An 18,106-nucleotide genomic window follows, 5' to 3' on the forward strand; every position below is an offset into this window, starting at 1 on the left:
ATAGGGGGGAATCCCAATTAGACCGGACAGTTGAAATCAACGTTATAGTTCTACGAATTTGGTCTAGTGTTTGGCGCCCAGTAATGAATCCTGATTTATCTTTATGAATATACCTCGCCAAAAATGTATTTAGGCGTAAAGCTAGGAGTTTCGTAAGGATTTTCAAATCACAATTAATTAATGAGATGGGGCGATAGTTAAGAATAACAGTAGAATCCTTATTAGGTTTAGGGATAACGCTAATGAAGGCCCTATTTTCATCCAGGGGGACCCCCCCTCCATTCCGCAAATAATTAAAATAAAGGGTCATATGTGGTACCAGCTGTTCTGAAAAATTTTTGTAATAATTATTAAGGAGACCATCCGGTCCTGGTGATTTAGAAAGCCCTTAATAGACAAAGAAGGAGCCTCCTGGGGTTGTCCATAAAGATCAACATAGAACTTGTGGAATTCTTGGAGAATTTTCCCAGGATTTTTGTAGATATGTCCCCCTGAAAGCCGTATTTTTGGCAAAGCCGAATGGGAATATCTAGGGGTAAGTTTATGCGCTAATAAGGATCCCGGGCGATCACGCCAAGTAAAAAACCTATGGTTAGCCCAGCGTAATTGTTTCTCAGCTTTCGTGGTGAGGCAAATATTAAGTTCCAAGCGCGCTTGCTCAAGCTTGGTCAACATATCAGGGGAAGGAGACTGTTTATGGCGGGCCGCAAGGGCTTCATAGTCCCTAGTTTTAGCAACTATCAATTCTTCTCGTGCTTTTTTTATCCTGGAAGATAACTGTATGAGGAACCCCCTAACAGACGCTTTATGCGCAGCCCAATTAATTGCAGGGGTGGTATCATCTGCCTTATTAAACTCAAAGTACGATTTTACATGGGTGGAAATATCCAGACAAAAGGATTCATTACTGAGGAGGGATTCATTTAAACGCCAATGTGATTTGGCGATTTTAGTCGTCAAATCTGAAAGTTGCAGCAAGACTGGGTCATGATCAGACCACGGAGTGGAGACTATTTTGGCTGAATGTAATTTAGGTAGGAGTCCCGAGAGAAGAAAGACATGGTCAATGCGAGAATAATGATTGTGGGCTCTTGAAAAGTGGGAAAAGTCTCTAGAGGTTGGATTGGCCTCCCTCCAAGCATCAACAAGATCATAGTGATACAATAACTGAGCAAACTTACGACTTTGTCTAGAAGGGGATCCGAAAGAAACTGTATGGGATTTGTCCATGATAAGATCTAGCGCTAAATTAGAATCCCCAGCTAAAATAACATCTCCCTCAAATTCAGGGGCCAAGGATTGCAAAAGAGAACGGAAAAACGCTACCTGATTCGTATTAGGAGCATAATACACCAAAAAAGTCACCAAATGTTCCCCCAAATGTCCCTTTACCAAGAGGTACCTACCTTCCTTGTCTCTAATGACTTTAGTGTCAGTGAAGGAAAGTCGATTAGAGAAACAGAGAGCCACCCCCCTCTTCTTTTCCGAGGCATTAGCTAGATAACATAAAGGAAAATCTTTATGAATATACCTTGGAGCAAAAGAAGGGGCAAAATGAGTCTCTTGTAGAGCAATAATATCTGCCCCTACCGATCTATAGTATGTGAGAGCCTTAATGCGCTTAGAGGGAGACCCCAAACCCTGGACATTATGAGAAAGTAGGCGGACAACATTGTCTACTTTAGGCATAAAAAAAGTACAACAATGATATTAATATGTAAACTCACCCCTCCAGCCAAAATTTGAACAATCTGGATGAGTCTCTGGTTAACCCTCAGGAAAATAAAGCGAAAAAAGTTAAAGTAAAAGTAAAGGAGAGAAAGGAAAAGAAAAGGAAAATATAGAGGCCAGGAATCTCCTGGCTCCGAGCAATATATAGAAAAAAAGCAGGACATTATAATCATACAGTAACAAGTACTACGATATCCCAGAATTAAATTTCTGGGGGTGGAGGAGTCTTTACCAAAACCAAGCAATGGAAAGAGTCCTACCAGTAGAGAGAGTGCATAGACCAGGTATGAAATTTAAAGGAATATTTCACTTTAATTGTTTCACTTTAAGCATTATTAAAATCACTGCTCCTGAAAAAACTGCAGTTTTTAAAACTTTTTTTTGCATTGATACATGTCCCCTGGGGCAGGACCCAGGTCCCTAAACACTTTTTATGACAATAACTTTCATATTAACCTTTAAAATTAGCACTTTTAATTTTTCATATTTGTGTCCCATAGACTTTTATTGTTTCACTTTAAGCATTATTAAAATCACTGCTCCCGAAAAAACTGCAGTTTTTAAAACTTTTTTGGCATTGATACATGTCCCCTGGGGCAGGACCCAGGTCCCTAAAACCTTTTTTGACAATAACTTTCATATTAACATTTAAAATTAGCACTTTTGACTTTTCATATTTGTGTCCCATAGACTTAAACGGTGTTCGAACAAATGATTTGCCTGTTCGCATGTTCTGGTGCGAACTGAACCAGGGGGGGGTGTTCGGCTCATCCCTAGTCGTTATATGACATCCTTCTGGATTGCGCTTTGCACATGCCCATGGGGCTGCACTCCAGCATGATTCGTCACTTGCTGTGTCCACCAGACAGAGCAGATGACTGATCAGATGACTGATCACTGTACCAGCCCACTGCCAGTACTATGTGATCACTGTAACCAATCACAGCAAGTCACATGAAAATTGAAAGTTGAAAATAATGGATGGCTTCCTTTTTAAGCCATCTATTGTGTACAATTGTGTTGCGAGCTGTGATTGGTCACAGTGATCACATGGTACATACTGGGCCAGTCATAGCCAAACTGTGCCATGTGATCAGCTGTGGCCAATCACAACAAAACAAACTGAATCCAGAAATTGTCTGTATTTTTTTGTTTATTTAGCAAGAAATAAAAAACCCAGTGGTGACTAAATACCACCAAAAGAAAGTTCTAGTTGTGTGAACGAAATGATAACATTTTGTTTGGGTACAGTGTTGCATGAGCCACGTAATTGTCACTTAAAGCTCAAAATTGGTCTGAGCAGGAAGGGGTAAAAGTGCCCGGTATTGAAGTGGTTAGAACTTCTGTTGCAGAAAACTACGTCATAAAAATAAAATATATTATAAGACATTTACCTGCTGAAGATGAATAAGGACTTGATGTTGTGGAAAATACTACTGGGTTTGTAGTGGTTAGGAATGATGGTATTGTGTATGTAGTGGTGCTTGAGCTAGGATAAAGTGTGGTTGTGGTTAGTGGTAACGAAGATGGTGGGGTAGTGGTGGTATATGATAGATATGGTAGAGTGGTTGTGGTAAAAGAAGAAGATGGTAGACTAGCAACAGAAGAGGTTGGGGTGGATACTGTGGTCATAGTAGAAGTTGTAATAGCTGTTGTAGTAGTAGAGGTCGTGGTGAATGTTTCAATGGAAGTAGTTAAAAGAAGAGTTGGATCTCTGAAAGGAGTTGTTATAAAACCTAAACAGAAAATTAAAATGTTGTGTTATACTTGGTAAGTCAAAGCATATCAGTAAAAGTAAAAAAAACATCACAGGACAAACATTCTGTTTATGGAAAAAATAATAATTAACAAAGACTTATCAGTGGATGTTTAAAGTGATACTGGCATGAGAAAAGTATGGGGCTGACATTGCTAGCCCTCTTTTAAACACGTTAGTTGCCTGGCTGTTTTTGACTGTAATGCCCTGTACACACGATCGGTTCATCTGATGAAAACGGACCGATGGATTTTTTCATCAGATATCCGATGAAGCTGACTTTCATCAGTCTTGCCTACACACCATCGGTTAAAAAATTTGATTGTGTCCAACGCGGTGACGTAAAACACTACGAAGTGCTGAGAAAAATAAAGTTCAATGCTTCTGATCATGCGTTGACTTGATTCTGAGCATGCATGGATTTTTGACCAATGGATTTTCCCACAGACGATTGTTTTTTTCTATCGTTTTTTTAACCATAAGAAAAATTTAAAAACAGGTTCTATTTTTTTTTCACCGATGGGTGATGGGTCATCAGATGAACCGATCGTGTATACAGGGCATAACACTTTTGAGTCTCAGACCCAGAATATGCATGCTATAAATGATTATTAGAAACGTGTCAGAATTTATTTATCTCTATATTTTTTTAGGGTCAAGCACCTAGAAAATACTGAAGCCAATTGGTATATGTATGGATGGGTACATAAAAGAAGTGGATCATATTTTTTGCTGTAAATATTTTTATTGTTCACAAAGGATTGCAAATGCCCTGAAAACACATAAACCTATAAATATATGCATTGCTAATTTTTTGAATATTCTAAATATATGGATGAAGAGTTGTCAAATCTGCCTAGAATTATACAAATCATAAATTGTGAAACAGATCTCTCTCTGCTGATCAAATAGATCTACTGTACATGCAGACAAAGAGGAATGAGACAGATTTTTTCCTGATTGAGTTGTTTCTACTCAGAGGCAAAATTGTTCAAAGTGGCACTTATAAATATAGGAGCTTCCCTAATAAGGCAAAGATTAACATGAAACATAGAGTAACATGCACTTTATTGTATTTTAAAGCTACTAGTTTTGTAAAACACAATAAAAAAAGTTCAGACTTAATTTGGAGAAAACAACATATTGTAAGACATTTACCTGGTGAAGGTGTATGAGGACGTGATCCTGTGGAAAAATCGGTTGGGTTTGTAGTTGATACGGATGATGGTATTGTGAATGTATTAGTGCTTGAGGTAGGATAAAGTGTGGTTGTTGTGACTGGAAATGAAGAGAGTAAACTAGTAACTGAAGAGGTGGAAGTAAATTTCATGGTCATAGTAGAGGTTGGATTCTCTGCTGTGGTGGTAACAGATGTTGGAATGTCCATTGTGGTAGTAAAGGTTGGTGTGGCTGTTATGGTGGTAGTAGAGGATGTGGTGAAGGTTTCAAAGGACGTACTTGAAAGAGAAGTCAAAACTCTGGAAGGAGTTGTAGTAGAACCTAAACAGCAAATAAAAAAGTTGTGTTATACTTGGTAGGTCAAATTATCAAAAGAGCATCACATGATAAATGTTCTGCATATGGAAAAAAATAATTGACAAACACTTCTCAGTGTATATTTAAAGCAACTTTGGCAAGGGAGAAGTATTTAGTACTTTTAAAAATGTTAGTTGCAGGGCTGTGTTTGGCTGTAATACTTTTGAGTCACAGACCCAAAATATAAATGCAATAAATGAACACACCAGAAATGTTTCAGATTTTATTATTTCTATATTTTGTCTGGATCAAACACTTAGAATGTTATGAAGCCAATTGGTATGGATACAAAAATATATAAGACATTGATCATGGACTTTTTTCCTCTAAACCTTTTTGTTCATAAAGGACTTTAAAAGCCCTGATATGACATTTCAAAAATCTCTCAAGCTTACTTCTGAATTCAAACAAAAATTCTCAACAACCCGTTCAGTTTTAAAAAGAAATGAAAGGCAAAATATTTGTGCAAAGATATTAAAAATTTTAAAAAATAACCTTTTTCCGATTTTTATAAGTGATCACATAACCTCTGTTCTTAGCTGCATAATAGCTGGGGGAGGAAAAACAGCAGAATACTGAACTACCCAGTGAAAGACTGTGCATGGGGGTGCCAGGACAAGTCTGATCATAGGAGGAGAGTACAATGAGTTCCCAGCACAGCTAGAGAACTGACTATGTTGTTCTCCACTGCTTAGTGTGGTCAGTTTTTGATAGGTAATCAGGGGGACTAACAGGAACACCAGGGAGTTCATACAAAGGAAGTAATAAAAAAAGAACAGGATACGTTTTCATACAAGTACATGGTACAGCAGGCACATATCAGGAATTTGAAATGTTGGGTTTACATACTCTAAATATGTACTCATTAAGACATATCTCACTCCTCGTTGATACAATTTACCAGTATTTGAGGGTGGAGCGGCTTCTGTAAATACTATCTTAAGTAAAATAATGTACTCTGTCAAGGAAATGTATACATATGTGTGGTGTATACACATCCAGGTCTATCTTTGGTTGTTGGCAAATTTATCCTCTACTTAGCTAGGTGTTTTTTTCTGGAAAAATGGCTAATCACTAGGGATGGACCGAACGGTAGCACCAGAACTTTCGAACACCGCAAAAGTTCGGACCCAAATAACGAACCCCATTAAAGTCACTGGGACCCAAATGTCAAAATTCAAAAGTGCCTATTTTGAAGGCTTATAAGCAAGTAATTGGGCATACAATGGTTATAGAGGTCCGGGTCCTGTATCAATCAAAAAAAAGTTTATGAAAAACGTCATTTTTAAATGAGCAGTGATTTTTTGATTTTAAAGTGAAAGCATAAAAATGAAAAAATCCAATATAGTGCCTGAGGGGTCTCCTTAGTCTACCTGTAAAGTGGCAGATCTGTACCATGTATAGAATCATCTGCAGCAATAATTGCATTTATAAAGCCCAAAAAAAAAAAAAAATTCCCTGCAAGCTGCTTTTATTTTGCTCAGTAACAGTTGGGGAGCCAGTGTGTATGATGAGGCCACAATGTAGTGCACTGGGAACAAGATTAGAGATTTTTTGGATATATTCTGGTGTAATTTTGACTTTGGATAGAAGTAGCGGGTGCGTAAAAATTGGTCTTTGAGTGTCTGGGCGCCTTCACACTGTAACCAGATAGAGGTAATCTTGATTAAAGCAAGAATTGGCCTTGTTGTAAAAAATTGCAATGATATGCACCTGAAAGAACAGGTGCTGAAAAATTGGTCTTTGGGTGTTAATTTTGTCTATGAAACCTATACCAAAAACATTCTTCCAGCTAAAATGATTGCATACCCTCAAAGCTAGGCAGCCTCGAAGTCCTGCCAATATTCCACATCCCAAAAAGACTTAATCAGTGACATCGGCATCAGGGGCATTATATCTGTTAATCCAGGACTGATTCATTTTTATAAAAGTCAAACGGTCCACACAGTCTGTGGACAGACACGTTCTATGATCAGTAAGGAAACCTCCAGAAGCACTGAAAGCCCGTTCTGAAAGCACGCTGGGTGCAGGGAAGCCAAACTCAATAGCATACTGGGCAAGTTCTGGCCAGTGGTCTATTCTCATGACCCAGTAAGTCAGTGGATGGTCAGCTGAAAAGCTCTCCAGCTCTGTTTTGGCCCCCAAGGTAATCTTCCACCATGTGATGCAGACACTGCCGATAGGATGTGGAAATTGACAGCCCTGGGTTGCGTGGACTAAAAAAAATCAAAAATGCCTCACTTAGGCGGACGCCTTCTCCAACGCTCCTCTCTTGACCAACAGAAGACTTAAAACAATGTTTTCCACCACACTGTAATCTACTGGAGTCAGGAAAAATGTTCAATAAAATTATCCTCTTTAATGTGTCCTCAAGAGAAGTTATCTTCTGCACACTCTGTGGGGACGGGATGAGTTCTGAGACCTTCCCTTATAACGGTGGTCAAGGAGGGTTGCCAACCAGTAATCATGCTTCTCCTTTATGCCACGTACTCTTGGGTCCTTTTGCAGGCTTTGAAGCATGATGTTGCCCATGCACCTCAAATTTGCAGAGCCTTGAGAAGCTGGCAGTAACGCACAAAACTATATGGCGATAAACTGGCAGTAATGCACGCAAAACGATATAGGTGTTAAACTGGCAGTAATGCACAAAAAACGATATGGCGTTAAACTAGCAGTAATGCACACAGAAGTAAATGGTGTTAAACTGGCAGTAATGCTCAAAACTATGTGGTGTTAAACTGGCAGTAACATATGTATAACTATATGGCGTTAAAATGCCACCTATGGGAGACTGCAATCCGCTGACAGGAGCCGACACGTGCTTTTAGCACACCAAGGAAAACAGTGTGGGTGAAGCAGACAGGGTATAGGGGCGGGAGGAGACAAAGCGAACCAAGCTCTCTCTCCTTCTCGTGGGGGTGGGAAGCGTGCTGAGATATGCAGTCCTGCAGGATGCAGCTGCTAAAGGGAACGTTGTTCCTGCTGTGGAAAAAGAACAGGAACAACATTCCCATGCGTTCCTGCAGGGCTCGAGCCCTCGATATTGTAAGGCATTTACCTGATGAAGGTGTACGAGGTGTTGAAAATAGTACTGGGTTTGTAGTGGATAGGAATGCTGTTAGTGTGTATGCAATGGTGCTTGAGCTAGGATAAAGTGTGATTGTGGTGCGTGGTACTGAAGAAGGTGGGGGTAGTGGTGGTAGATGATAGATATGGTAGATGATAGATATGGTATAGTGGTTGTGGTAAAGAAAGAAGGGGGTAGACTAGTAACAGAAAAGGTTGGATTGGACACAGTGGTCATAGTAGAGGTTGGATTAGATGCTGCGGTGGTAACAGATGTTGGAGTATCCATTGTGGTAATGAAGGTTGGAGTAGCTGTTGTGGTAGTAGCAGTTGTGGTGAATGTATTAAACGAAGCACTTGGAAGAGAAACAAACTCTGGAAAAGGAGTTGTAGTAGAACCCATGCAGAAAATTTTAATGTTGTGTTATACTTGGTAGGTCAAATGATATCAATAAGAGCAAAGACCAGCACACCAAAAAATTTCTGCATATGGGAATAATCTAAAAGGCATAAACCTTTATTAGATAATAAAAGATACATATAAACATGTATAACTAGTGTTATGGCAGATATTCTGAGTGAATCAGTTTGAAAACATGTGAATCTACGAATATATGCATTGCAAAATGTTTGAATATTCTAAATATATGGATGAAGAGTTGTCAAATCTGCCTAGAATTATACAAATCATGAATTGTGACACAGATATCTCTCTGCCGATCAAATAGATCTACTGTACATGCAGACAAAGAGGAATGAGACAGATTTTTTTTCTGATTGAATTGTTTCTGCTCAGAGGCAAAAGTATTCAAATATAGGAGCTTCCCTAATAAGGCAAAGATTAACATGATGAAGCATAGAGTAACATGCACTTCATTGTATTTTATAGCTACTTGTTTTGTAAAACACGATTAAAAATTGTTCAGACTTCAGGGGAGAAAACAACATCCGATAAATCATACATATTGTAAGACATTTACCTGGTGAAGGTGTATGAGGACGTGATGCTGTGGAAAAAGTAGTTGGGTTTGAAGTGGATAGGGATGATGGTATTGTGAATGTAGTGCTTGAGGTAGGATAAAGTGTGGTTCTTGTGACTGGAAATGAAGAGAGTAAACTAGTAACTGAAGAGGTGGAAGTAAATTTCACGGTCATAGTAGAGTGAGGATTCTCTGCTGTGGTGGTAACAGATGTTGGAATGTCCACTGTGGTAGTAAAGGCTGGCATGGCTGTTATGGTGGTAGTACAGGTTGTGGTGAAGGTTCCAAAGGATGTACTTGAAAGAGAAGTCAAAACTCTGAAAGGAGTTGTAGTAGAACCTAAACAACAAATAAAAAAGTTGTGTTATACTTGGTAGGTCAAATTATCAAAAGAGCATCACATGATAAATGAGTGAGTGAGTGAGTGAGTGAGTGAGTGAGAAACTTATATAGCGCAACAAATGCGAACTTAATCGCCTCAAGGCGCTTGGCATATGGAAAAAAATAATTGACAAACATTTCTCAGTGTACATTTAGGCCCGGTTCACACTTGTGCGATGCGAGAACCCTGCAAATCCACTGCAGGTTCCCGCATCGCACCGACTCGCACGGCAGTTCACACTGCCATATGCAAACTGCTGGGGAGTTCCATTTTATGTTAACGACGCCTCCATTTCAGATCGCATATCGCACTGCGAACTGACAGTTCAGACATGAATTGGATCGCATATGTGTGAACACACATGCAATCCGATTCTGGTCCGAACAGAAAAAAGGGTCCTGTGCATGTTTGGAGCGACTGCGGTGCGATATCAGCCATACTATCTGTATGGCTGAAATCGCACCGCACATACATTGCATGTAATGTGAACAGCAGTGTGCTGCGAATTACATGAAATATCTGGCATTGCACAAGTGTGAACCAGGCCTTAAAGCAACTTTGTCAAGGGAGAAGTATTAGACTTTTAAAAATGTTAGTTGCAGGGCTCTGTTTGGCTGTAAGTCACAGACCTAAAACATAAATGCAATAAATGAACACACCAGAAATGTTTCAGATTTTATTATTTCTATATTTTGTGTGGATCAAACACTTATGCCGCGTACACACGATCGGAAATTCCGACAAGAAAAAAACAATGAAGTTTAATAGGCAGTTCGGCTCTTTTGCTTGATTCTAAACTTGCACGTTTTTTTGCGCGTCAGAATTGCATACAGGCGAGCGGATTTTCCGATAGGGACGTTTTCCGTCTGAAAAATAGAGAACCTGCTCTCAATCTTTTGTTGGCGGAAATTCCGACAGCAAAAGTTTGATGGAGCATACACACAGTCGGAATTTCCGACCAAAAGCTCACATTGGACTTTTCTTGTCGGAATTTCCGATCGTGTGTACGCGGCATTGAAAGGTTATGAAGCCAATTGGTATGCATACAAAAATATATACGACATTGATCATAGACATGTTTCCTCTAAATCCTATTGTTCATAAATGATTGTAAAAGCCCTGATATGACATCTCAAAAATCTCTCAAGCTTACTTCTGAATTCAAATACAAATTCTCATGTGATTAAAGTACTGTATATGTAAATCCTCACCTTATAAAACAACCCATTAAGTTTTATAAATAAATGAAAGGCAAAATATTTGTGCAAAGCTATAAAAAAAAAAAAATTCCCATTTTTATAAGTGATCACATAACCTCTGTTCTCAGCTGCATAAGAGCTGGGGGAGGAAAAACAGCAGTACACTGAACTACCCCTTACCAATTCACATAGGGGGGGCAGGATCTGGGGGTCCCCTTGGTTAAATTGGGCTTCCAGATTCTGATAAGCCCCCCGCCCACAGACCCCCACAACCACCGGGCAAGGGTTGTGGGGATGAGGCCCTTGTCCCCATCAACATGGGGACATCTTCCCCATGTTGAGGGCATGTGGCCTGGCACAGTTCAGGAGGGGGGGGCGCTCTCTCATCCCCCTCTCTTTTCCTGCAGCCTGCCAGGTTGAGTGCTCGGATAAGGGTTTGGTATAGATTTTTTTTTTATTTTGTCACAGAGTTTCCCTTAAATCCATACCAGACCTGAAGGCCTGGTAATGGAATTTGGGGGGACCCCCACCATTTTTTTTATTGACTTTCAATTACTTTTATCGTGATGTTGGGGAATTCAGTCAAGGAGTGGCAGTGCTGGAGCAGAGTGACTCCAATAGCTGCCAGGTAAAGAACTCCTCCAGTGAGGCCAGGGGCAAGGCTAAAGGTAAGGAAAGACAGATTCTGGTGGTAAGGGATACAGTTATTAGATGGACAAACAGAGCAACCAGTCATAAAGACCACAATCGCCTAACAGTACGTTATTTACCAGGTGCTTGGGTTCTGCACCTCGTGGATCGAATGGACAGATTGTTGGATGGGGCTGGGGAGGACCAAGTTGTCATGGTACATATTTGAACCAATGACGATGTTAGAGGAAGGTGAAGTATCCTAACAAATAATTTTAGGGACTTAGGAGCTAAATTGAAGAAAAGGACCTCCAACGTGATATACAAAGAAATACTGCCTGTACCTCAAGCCGCTCCAGAGAGTCAGCAGTAGATTACTTAACAAGTTGCTGAGGAATTGGTACAGGCAGGAGAGTTTGGTGATCATGGAAAACTCAACTGACTTTTTGTTTGGTTACCTGCTCTATAGCAGGGAAAGACTGCACCAAAATTGAGAGGGTGCAGCTTTGTTGGGGGAGAAGATGGCCAAAAAATGGCCAAAAAGTTAGAGGGAATTGTAAACTAAATGGTTGGTGGGTGGGTGGGTGGGAAGGATCACTGGAAGTGATAGCTAGCAGTGAGTAATGTTCAGAGGGTACTATTGGGGGCATTAGTGGTAGTATAAGCAGAACACCAAAACCAAAAGCGAGTAGGTTGGCAAAACACAATTGCAGCCTTAGAACTAAGGAGGAAAAAATATGCGCTTGTATAAAAAAAAAAGGTATGTACACAAATGCTAGAGGTCTAGGTAATAAAATGAAAGAACTGGAGCTGCTGATACACAAGGAGGATTTAGACTTTGTGAGAATATCAGAAACCTGGTTTTACAGCTCACAGGATTGCCACTGCCCAGGGGTACTTCTTGTATTAGAGACCATACCAGTCTTCAAAGGGGTTAAGCAACAGTATTTAAAGTGGCACCTCTAAATTTGGGGCCTCCCTAATAAAGCAAAGAGTAGCATAAAAAAAAGAATAACATGCACTTTACGAAAGGTTATAAAAGGTATCTAAAGATGGAGAAAACGAATAAGAAAAATTTAATTTATTCTAAAACATTTACCTGGTGAAGATGAATAAGGACGTGATGCTGTAGAAACTGATGTTGGATTTTTAGTGGATGACGTGGCTCTTGAGGTAGGATAAAGTGTGGTTGTACTGACTGAAGAAGAAAAAGGTGGGGTACCGGTGGTAGATGATACCTTTTGTAGATTGGTTGTGGTAAAGGAAGAAGAGGGAAGACTAGAAACAGAAGTGGTGGAAGTAGATGCCGTGGTCATAGTGGAGGTTGAATTAGATACTGCTGTGGTAACAGAATTTGGAGCGTCCATTGTGGTGCTGAAGGTTGGAGTAGCTGTTGCAGTGGTAGAATGGGTTGTAGTGAATGGTTCAAAGAAAGTACTTGAAAGAGAAGTGGAACGTCTGGAAGAAGTTGTAGTAGAACCTAAACAGGAGATCAAAATATTGTGTTATACTAAGTAGGTTAAAGTATCTTAATAGGGCCCTGTAGAATAAAAGGATAGTTCCAATATTTTTATGTTCCACAATATTTAAAGTGGCACCTCTAATTTGTGGCTTCCCTAATAAAAAAAGAGTAACATAAAAAAAAGAGTAACATGCACTTTACAAAAGGGTAAAAAAGAATCTAAAGATGGAGAAAGCGAATCAGAAAAATTAAATGTATTTTAAAACATTTACCTGGTGAAGATGAATAAGGACGTGATGCTGTGGAAACTGCTGTTGGATATTTAGTGGATGACGTGGCGCTTGAGGTAGGATAAAGTGTGGTTGTAGTGACTGAAGATGAAAAAGGTGGGGTACTGGTGGTAGATGATAAATGTGGTAGATTGGTTGTGGTAAAGGAAGAAGAGGGAAGACTAGAAACAGAAGTGGTGGAAGTAGATGCCGTGGTCATAGTGGAGGTTGAATTAGATACTGCTGTGGTAACAGAATTTGGAGCGTCCATTGTGGTGCTGAAGGTTGGAGTAGCTGTTGCAGTGGTAGAATGGGTTGTAGTGAATGGTTCAAAGGAAGTACTTGAAAGAGAAGTGGAACGTCTGGAAGAAGTTGTAGTAGAACCTAAACAGGAGATCAAAATATTGTGTTATACTAAGTAGGTTAAAGTATCTTAATAGGGCCCTGTAGAATAAAAGGATAGTTCCAATATTTTTATGTTCCACAATATTTAAAGTGGCACCTCTAATTTGTGGCTTCCCTAATAAAAAAAGAGTAACATAAAAAAAAGAGTAACATGCACTTTACAAAAGGGTAAAAAAGTATCTAAAGATGGAGAAAGCGAATCAGAAAAATTAAATGTATTTTAAAACATTTACCTGGTGAAGATGAATAAGGACGTGATGCTGTGGAAACTGCTGTTGGATATTTAGTGGATGACGTGGCGCTTGAGGTAGGATAAAGTGTGGTTGTAGTGACTGAAGATGAAAAAGGTGGGGTACTGGTGGTAGATGATAGATGTGGTAGATTGGTTGTGGTAAAGGAAGAAGAGGGAAGACTAGAAACAGAAGCGGTGGAAGTAGATTCCGTGGTCATAGTGGAGGTTGAATTAGATACTGCTGTGGTAACATAATTTGGAGAATCCATTGTGGTGCTGAACGTTGGAGTAGCTGTTGCAGTGGTAGAAGATGTTGTAGTCAATGGTTCAGAGGAAGTACTTGAAAAAGAAGTGGAACGTCTGGAAGAAGTTGTAGTAGAACCTAAACAGGAGATGAAAATATTGTGTTATACTAAGTAGGTTAAAGTATATCAATAGGGCCCTGTGGAATAAAAGGATAGTTCCAATTTTTTTATATTCCACAATATTTAAAGTGGCACCTTTAAATGTGTGGCTTCCCTAATAAAACAAAGAGTAACATAAAAAAAGAGTAACATGCACTTTACAAAAGAGTAAAAAAGGTATCTAAAGATGGAGAAAATGAATCAGAAAAATGAAATGTATTTTAAAACATTTACCTGGTGAAGATGAATAAGGACGTGATGCTGTGGAAACTGCTGTTGGATTTTTAGTGGATGACGTGGGGCTTGAGGTAGGATAAAGTGTGGTTGTAGTGACTGAAGATGAAAAAGGTGGGGTACTGGTGGTAGATGATAGATGTGGTAGATTGGTTGTGGTAAAGGAAGAAGATGGAAGACTAGAAACAGAAGAGGTGGAAGTAGATGCCGTTGTCATACTGGAGGTTGAATTAGATACTGCTGTGGTAACAGAATTGAGAGCATCCATTGTGGTGCTGAAGGTTGGAGTAGCTGTTGCAGTGGTAGAAGAGGTTGTAGTGAATGGTTCAAAGGAAGTACTTGAAAAAGAAGTGGAACGTCTGGAAGAAGTTGTAGTAGAACCTAAACAGGAGATCAAAATATTGTGTTATACTAAGTAGGTTAAAGTATATCAATAGGGTCCTGTAGAATAAAAGGATAGTTCATTTTTTTTATGTTGCACAATATTTAAAGTGGCACCTCTAAATGTGTGGCTTCTCTAATAAAGCAAAGAGTAACATAAAAAAAAGAGTAACATGCACTTTATGACATGGCATAATAGATATTTAAAGACTTCAGATGGAGAAAACGACATCAGAAAAATGAAATGTACTTTAAAACATTTACCTGGTGAAGATGCATGAGGATGTGATGCTGTGGAAACTTCTGTTGGGTTTGTAGTGGATGCCGTGGCGCTTGAGGTAGGATAAAGTGTGGTTGCAGTGACTGAAGATGAAAAAGGTGGGGTACTGGTGGTAGATGATAAATATGGTAGATTGGTTGTGGTAAAGGAAGAGGTAAAATAAGAGGGAAGGCTAGAAACAGAAGTGGTGGAAGTAGATGCCATGGTCATAGTAGAGGTTGGATTAGATGCTGCTGTGGTAACAGAATTTGGAGTATCCATTGTAGTGGTGAAGGTTGGGGTAGCTATGGCAGTGGTAGTAGAAGTTGTAGTGAATGGTTCAAAGGAAGTACTTGAAAAATAAGTGAAAACTCTGGAAGAAGTTGTAGTAGAACCTAAACAGGAGATCAAAATATTGTGTTATCCTAGTAAGTTAACCACTTCAATACAGGGCACTTTCACCCCCTTCCTGCCCAAGCCATTTTTCAGCTTTCAGCGCTGTAACACTGTGAATGACAATTGCGCAGTTATGCAACACTGTACCCAAATGTGTGGGTACAGTAAATCATTTTTTCCCCACAAATAGAGCTTTCTATTGGTGGTATTTGATCACCTCTGCGGTTTTTATTTCTTGCGCTATAAACAAAAGAAGAGGGACAAGTTTGAAAAAAACACAATATTTTTTACTTTTTGCTATAATAAATATCATTTTTTTTTTAAACAAATTTTTTCCTCAGTTTTGGCCGATACGTATTCTTCTACATATTTTTGGTAAAAAAAAAAGAATCGCAATTAGCGTATATTGATTGGTTTGCACAAAAGTTATGGCGGCTACAAAACAGGGGATAGATTTATAGCATTTTTATTTTTATTATTTCTTTTACTAGTAATGGCAGCGATCAGCGATTTTTATTGTGACTGCGATATTACGGTGGACACATCAGACACTTTTGACACATTTTTTATACCATTCACATTTATACAGCGATCCCTGCTATAAAAATGCATTGATTACTGTATAAATATGACTGGCAGTGGGGTTAACACTAGGGGCGATCAAGGGGTTAATGTGTTCCCTAGGGAGTGATTCTAACTGTGGGGGGAGGGGACTGACTGTGGGAGGTGACCGATCTGTGTCCCTATGTACAAGGAACACACCATCAGTCTCCTCTCCCTGACAGGATGTGGATCTGTTTATACACACAGATCCACAGTCCTGCTCAGTTACAGGGCAATCGCGGGTGCCCCCTAGTGGCTCTGGAAGGCATAACGTCATTAGACGTCCGCCCAAAATAACAGGTTCTTCCTTCCACCGTCATTTGACGGGCGGGCGGTAGAGAAGTGGTTAAAGTATATCAATAGAGCCCTGTAGAATCAAAGGATAGTTCCAATTTTTTTGATGTTGCACAACTGTTTATCAAACGCATGTTTTTAGGGAAAAATATGATCAAGTAAATTTTAGTGCAAATGAACACAGTATAATACCCGATTTTTGATTAAATATAAAATATGGGGTTGCGGCAAATAAATAGATACCAAACATGCCAAGTCTTAAAATTGTGTGCGCCTGTGATATCGTGAAAAAAATGGTACCTAAAAATCTCTATAGGTGACGTTTTTAAAGCCTTTACTAGTCATCAGTTTTGAGTTAACCTCAAGCTATGGCACTAGAATTATTGTTTTCATTCATTCTGACAGGATACCTCACATGTGTGGTGCAATCTTACACATACACATGCAAACCCTGCACCACATTTGCATTTACGGGTTTATACAGGGAAACGGGGGTTACGTTTATTTATCTGCTTTTTATTTTCTTTATACATTTTAATATGCCCTTATTTTTAAAGTTTTAATTTTCGATACTAATCATTAGATCTGCTGGCTGCATTTGTTTTCTTTTTTCTTTTGCCAAGTGAATCTAGGAATATATGCATTGCAAAGTTTTTGAATATTCTAAATATATGGATGAAGAGTTGTCAATCTGCCTAGAATTATACAAATCATAAATTGTAAAACAGATATCTCTCTGCTGATCAAATAGATCTACTGTACATGCAGACAAAGAGTAATAATGAACCAGATTTTTTTTCTGAATGAATTGCTTTTACTCAGAGGCAAAAGTATTCAAAGTTGCACTTATAAATATACTTGTAGGAGCTTCCCTAATAAGGCAAAGATTAACATAAAACAAAGAGTAACATGCACTTCATTATATTTTATAGCTACTAGTTTTGTAAAACACAATAAAAAATCTTCAGACTTCAGTTGGAGAAAACGACATCAGAATAATCATACATACCGTATTGAAAGACATTTACCTGGTAAAGGTGTATGAGGACGTGATGCTGTAGAAAACGCGGTTGGGTTTGTAGTGGATAGGGATGATGGTATTGTGAATGCAGTAGTGCTTGAGGTAGGATAAAGTGAGGTTGTTGTGACTGGAGATAAAGAGGGTAAACTAGTAACAGAAGAGCTGGAAGTAGATGTAATGGTCATAGTAGAGGTTGGATTAGCTGCTGTGGTGGTAACAGATGTTGGAATGTCCATTGTGGTAGTAAAGGTTGGTGTGGCTGTTATGGTGGTAGTAGAGGTTGTGGTGAAGGTTCCAAAGGACGTACTTGAAAGAGAAGTCAAAACTCTGGAAGGAGTTGTAGAACCTAAACAGCAAATAAAAAAGTTGTGTTATACTTGGTAGGTCAAAAAAGTCAAAAAAGCATCACATGATAAATGTTCTGCACATGGAAAAAATAATTGACAAACACTTCTCAGTGTATATCACACCTATATACTTTATAGCTCTTTATTTACTATTTTTTACCACTCTTATACTGCCTCCCGGCCCAGATCAACCTGGTTCATGTTGGTCTCTAGTTTGCTATGTATATTTGTACACAACACAGCAAGCTTAGTCCATTTCAACTTTTATTTGCATATTTTATGCAAAGTGTATGTATTAGAGTCCATATCAAGCCCATGCTGTTACCATGATGCCATCTAACTCCTGTGCATCATCATATATATTTTTTCCAGACACATTTTCATGAGCCCCTTGTGACCATCTGCCAAGTATCTCCATACAGACTGTACAGTTCATCCGGACTTCCTCCCGTGGTGGTGTCTGTTTGCTTCGCCACCCAGCTCCCGAACTGGATATACTATTTTGCCGCCATTTTGGTA

The 18,106-nt window shown here is 39.1% G+C and overlaps 2 protein-coding genes across 2 annotated transcripts; both read right to left on the reverse strand.

Moving 5' to 3' along the window:
* Positions 1-306: 306 nt before the first annotated feature.
* On the reverse strand, positions 307-9,438 carry LOC120935684 (mucin-5AC-like). The gene is made up of 5 exons (XM_040347738.1): positions 9,070-9,438; positions 4,646-4,987; positions 3,126-3,467; positions 1,407-1,496; positions 307-962 (listed from the first exon to the last, which is right to left on the reverse strand). The coding sequence occupies exons 1-5, from the start codon at positions 9,314-9,316 to the stop codon at positions 307-309; spliced, it is 1,677 nt and encodes a 558-aa protein (XP_040203672.1). The 5' UTR covers positions 9,317-9,438.
* A 2,879-nt stretch (positions 9,439-12,317) lies between these two features.
* On the reverse strand, positions 12,318-15,324 carry LOC120936841 (putative GPI-anchored protein pfl2). Its single transcript, XM_040349545.1, has 5 exons — positions 14,932-15,324; positions 14,287-14,667; positions 13,650-14,030; positions 13,015-13,395; positions 12,318-12,760 (listed from the first exon to the last, which is right to left on the reverse strand). The coding sequence occupies exons 1-5, from the start codon at positions 15,206-15,208 to the stop codon at positions 12,357-12,359; spliced, it is 1,824 nt and encodes a 607-aa protein (XP_040205479.1). The 5' UTR covers positions 15,209-15,324; the 3' UTR covers positions 12,318-12,356.
* Between the last annotated feature and the right edge of the window lie 2,782 nt (positions 15,325-18,106).

This window comes from Rana temporaria, chromosome 4, assembly GCF_905171775.1.
Source record: "Rana temporaria chromosome 4, aRanTem1.1, whole genome shotgun sequence".
Taxonomy (NCBI): Eukaryota; Metazoa; Chordata; class Amphibia; order Anura; family Ranidae; genus Rana; species Rana temporaria.

What these genes read in the sequence shown, in the direction of transcription:
- LOC120936841 (XM_040349545.1), bottom strand. Translation starts at nt 15,208, where the DNA reads ATGGATACTCCAAATTCTGTTACCACAGCAGCATCTAATCCAACCTCT. An exon ending in TCCTTATTCATCTTCACCAG is followed by an intron (nt 13,396 to 13,649) that starts GTAAATGTTTTA and finishes TCTCCTGTTTAG; the next exon opens with GTTCTACTACAACTTCTTCC. An exon ending in TCCTTATTCATCTTCACCAG is followed by an intron (nt 12,761 to 13,014) that starts GTAAATGTTTTA and finishes TCTCCTGTTTAG; the next exon opens with GTTCTACTACAACTTCTTCC.
- LOC120935684 (XM_040347738.1), bottom strand. Translation starts at nt 9,316, where the DNA reads ATGCCAGCCTTTACTACCACAGTGGACATTCCAACATCTGTTACCACC. An exon ending in TCCTCATACACCTTCACCAG is followed by an intron (nt 4,988 to 9,069) that starts GTAAATGTCTTA and finishes TTTGCTGTTTAG; the next exon opens with GTTCTACTACAACTCCTTCC. An exon ending in TCCTCATACACCTTCACCAG is followed by an intron (nt 3,468 to 4,645) that starts GTAAATGTCTTA and finishes TTTTCTGTTTAG; the next exon opens with GTTTTATAACAACTCCTTTC.